This window comes from Triticum aestivum, chromosome 5B, assembly GCF_018294505.1.
Source record: "Triticum aestivum cultivar Chinese Spring chromosome 5B, IWGSC CS RefSeq v2.1, whole genome shotgun sequence".
Taxonomy (NCBI): Eukaryota; Viridiplantae; Streptophyta; class Magnoliopsida; order Poales; family Poaceae; genus Triticum; species Triticum aestivum.
Window position 1 is genome coordinate 49,993,200 of NC_057807.1, and position 3,461 is coordinate 49,996,660.

At 49.9% G+C, this 3,461-nt stretch overlaps 1 protein-coding gene across 3 annotated transcripts; it reads right to left on the reverse strand.

Annotated features, from left to right (window-relative positions):
• Positions 1–387: 387 nt before the first annotated feature.
• On the reverse strand, positions 388–3,194 carry LOC123110332 (uncharacterized). 3 transcript variants are annotated; one of them, XM_044530822.1, is made up of 4 exons: positions 1,804–3,194; positions 882–916; positions 733–776; positions 388–625 (listed from the first exon to the last, which is right to left on the reverse strand). In XM_044530822.1, exons 1-4 carry the CDS (start codon positions 3,071–3,073, stop codon positions 583–585), a joined length of 1,392 nt encoding a protein of 463 aa, XP_044386757.1. In that variant the 5' UTR covers positions 3,074–3,194; the 3' UTR covers positions 388–582. The 3 variants fall into 3 exon arrangements, with proteins under 3 accessions (XP_044386757.1, XP_044386760.1, XP_044386758.1); XM_044530825.1 differs by lacking the exon at positions 733–776; XM_044530823.1 differs by lacking the exon at positions 733–776 and having other exon boundaries at positions 821–916; positions 1,804–3,193.
• Positions 3,195–3,461: the final 267 nt, after the last annotated feature.

Sequence of the window (3,461 nt, forward strand, 5' to 3'; positions counted from 1 at the left end):
TAAAAATTCTGAAGAAAATACACACGTACAAAGGGATGTGTACTGAATGTTTGTAAAAATTGGTACTGAAACACATTTTGATGTGAGCTACACACATAAAAATCTGGACATTCATCATGAACATTTACACAAATGCAGTATACACCACTTCTGTACGTGTGTACTTTTTTCATATTTTTTTAAAACTAGAGAAAATGTGATTCCAATTATTATTATTTTTTCAGGCTCCATGGAAGAAGCAAAAAAAAAATCGCTCACATACCCACATATTATATTATAGGTGGGTGTTTGTGTAATTCCATTTAAACAACCAAAGGGCAAAAATCGTCGCCAAGCAGCTTGCACACAACATTGTCTAAATTTGGACGTCTCCCAAAAACTACTCAATCAAGGTAAAAGTGTGAACTCATTAAAATATGCGTGGTTACGTGATGTCCATTCAGTAATCTTGAATGTGACTGCTGAAACAACTGCCAGATTTCTCTCTAAACAAGATAGTAACTCATCAACAAACTACAATAAACCCAAACATCTCCAGATTTCCCCCAAATTGAGCGTTTGACAAACCACGGCCAGCTTCCCTCATAATACAACACAACCCCTCCATCTATTACTTCCAGGGAACCTGAAAATAACGGAAAAATTTCAGGGACAATCGACTCAACATGGAAAGAGTTTTTTTTTGAATGTTCAAGGGGGGGGGGGGGGGGGGGGGGGGGGACTTTCCCCCACCTGAAAAATAAACGATCCTGAGTCCTGACAATGCAAAAGGAGGACTGATAGTGGATGAACAAAAAAGCATTAGATGATAGTGTAGTACCCAGAGATACATAAGCTGTCTGGCAGATTGATACTTATTCACCATTTCAGATGCAACTAACCGGATCATCTGTCGCTTCCATGCCATTGCTCTTTCCTGAAGAAAAGGTTTTCTGTCAAGGTACTTGAACTTGGATAACAGACACAATGGTAACCGGGAACAATCTGTCACAGTATAAACTATTTGTTGCTTATAGGAAACGTGTTGACGGACATGACTGATACATCATACAACATGTTATCACGAATTCAGAACAGCTAAGTGCTCACACTGGTCAGAGGAACAAATTTTATTTAGAAGCCAAGAGTCGGCTGGTCAGTTGAATAAAGAAGTGTACAAGAGTCATTAAGTGAAGACAACATCCTTAAGGTATCTTCTGAACCAAATTATACAGATGTATAAATAACATGTTGTGCAAATTACAAATTCAGAGAAACCAAATGGCTGTATGCGTGTTTAGTCATCGACCTCAACTGCAACATGTGACCAAAGGAGACTGCAAGATCTAAATGACATATGCATGCCGAGATTTGTGAACATAGTACCCGGCCTGTGCAAACACACATCATATCATCTTTAGAGAATTGTACCACTATGATCACCTAATCAGGCACGATTGGAGAACTAACAGGAGAATGCATAGATTACAATTGCTAGTGTGAACACCACCACTGCCTTACAAAGAACACGCATACATCTTCTAACAAACTGTGAGGTACAACAAGTCAGTCTGCCTAGATCAATAGCACCAACTAATCCTAGTTCAATTGCAATCTATATGTTTGGAATATTAGCGACAACGATCTATTCATCAACACGATCTATGACACGGGTCACAAAATAGTTTCCGGTCACAAATTCATCCGTTTGTATGTTTTCACATTATGATGAACAAATCACAAAATTATGTCTAAACACAAAACAACTCAAGCAAAACTGAAGCATAGTGAATGGGAAATTGGCAGTCTTGATTGCATATATACCTGGGGTAGGGATCCGGCTTGATCCAAGCCATGGTGGAAGCACACATGGCACAAGAGAAAGGTACAGGTACTCCTCTTCAAGCGGAGAGGCCCCAATCACCTTCCCATTGTTCACGTCCACGACGACGATGTGCTCGCCGACCTTGAGGTATATGACATTGGCGTTGAGCGGGTCAAGCACGGCGATCTGTGGCGCCGCCTGCGTCGAGTTCTCCTGCCATGGGTAGCCTCCATCCGCCAAGACCTGCCTGAGCGCCACCTGGTGCTCCAGCGTCCAGCCGCTGCCCTCGTCGCCGTCGAGCGCAAAGGAACTGAGCAGGAACGGGTCGTGAGGAGAGACCTCGGCGTAGCGCAGCCGCCCCTCGCTTACGCCGATGCGCCGGTGCTTGGCCACCTCCTCCTTGAACATCACCTTGTCCTCGAGCTCCCCAAAATCTCCGTCATTTGTACTTGCGCGCGCAGGGAGCACGCTGCCGCTGGGCAGCTCGACGAAGCGGGTCTCCGGCCAGTCGGCGAAGGGGTCAACGGAGATGGCGCCAAAGGCCAGGTCGACCCACCACAGGCGGCCGCCGAAGGCAACCGTCTCCTGGTTCACCTCCATCTGGCGCCGGAGCAGCGGTCCGCGCGGTACGCCCATCACCGTCCGCCACTCCCCTTCATCCGAGAGAAACCGCTCGAAGGCGGCGCCATCGAAGATGAGCTCGGCGACGGCGAACCTGTCAGGCGGCCCGTTCCCGAGCCGGGCATCAGCCTGCGTGAGGAGACCCATGTGGTGGAAGACGATGATCCTCCTGGAGCCGCCGATGTCGGGCAGGCGGAGCATCTGGCCGGTGAGGGGGTTGCAGACGAAGCGGTGAATTTCGGGGTCCCCCGTCAGATCCCAGGTGGTGCAGGGGCCCTCGGCTCGGTGGTCGTGGTAGCTGAGGAGGAGGTGGCCGTCGCCGCTGGCGGCGTCGACGGTGCCGAAGAGGAGCTGGACGACGTTGCCGCCGAGGTGATGGAGGACGTTGGTGCTGCCCGCGCCGGGGCGTTGGCTGGGATCGATGAGGTGCGCCGGGGCGGAGACGCGGGAGACGGCCGGGGGCTCGACGGGGCGGAAGCACGCGCCCGGGGCCGACGACGACCTGTCGACCCTTGTCGTGCGGTCGATGACGGCCCATGGCGGGTGCGAGGAGGCGGCAGCGGTGGAGAAGGTGTGGGGGAGGCGCCCGGAGAGGGAGCGGACGGAGACTGCGGCGGAGGATATGCCGATGAGGCGCCGGAGCGACATGGCGGTGGCGTCGGCACAGAGCTCGGTGTGGCCCGTCGCCCCGTCCGTCGTCGGACTGGTGGATGTTTGTCTACTGTAGCAGTCTGCTCATGTGACGGTTGGCACGTGGCTACTGTAGACGGCAGCAGGTCTGCCTGACAAAGGCCAAAAGCAAAAGGGTTGCGTGCTCAACTGCTCACAGACTACAAGCAAATTTGATGTTTAAAAAAAAAAAGGAAATCCTCCCTAGTTTTGAATTTGAAAACACGGACTACAAACAAACAACTAGTGCAAGCTGAGAGCAAACAAACAACTAGTGCAAGCTTAGTGCAATCCTAAAATCAAACTCTCCGTGTCCTCATTTGCATAGCATTTACAAAAACTTGGTCTCTATTTATTTGTGTGCTCT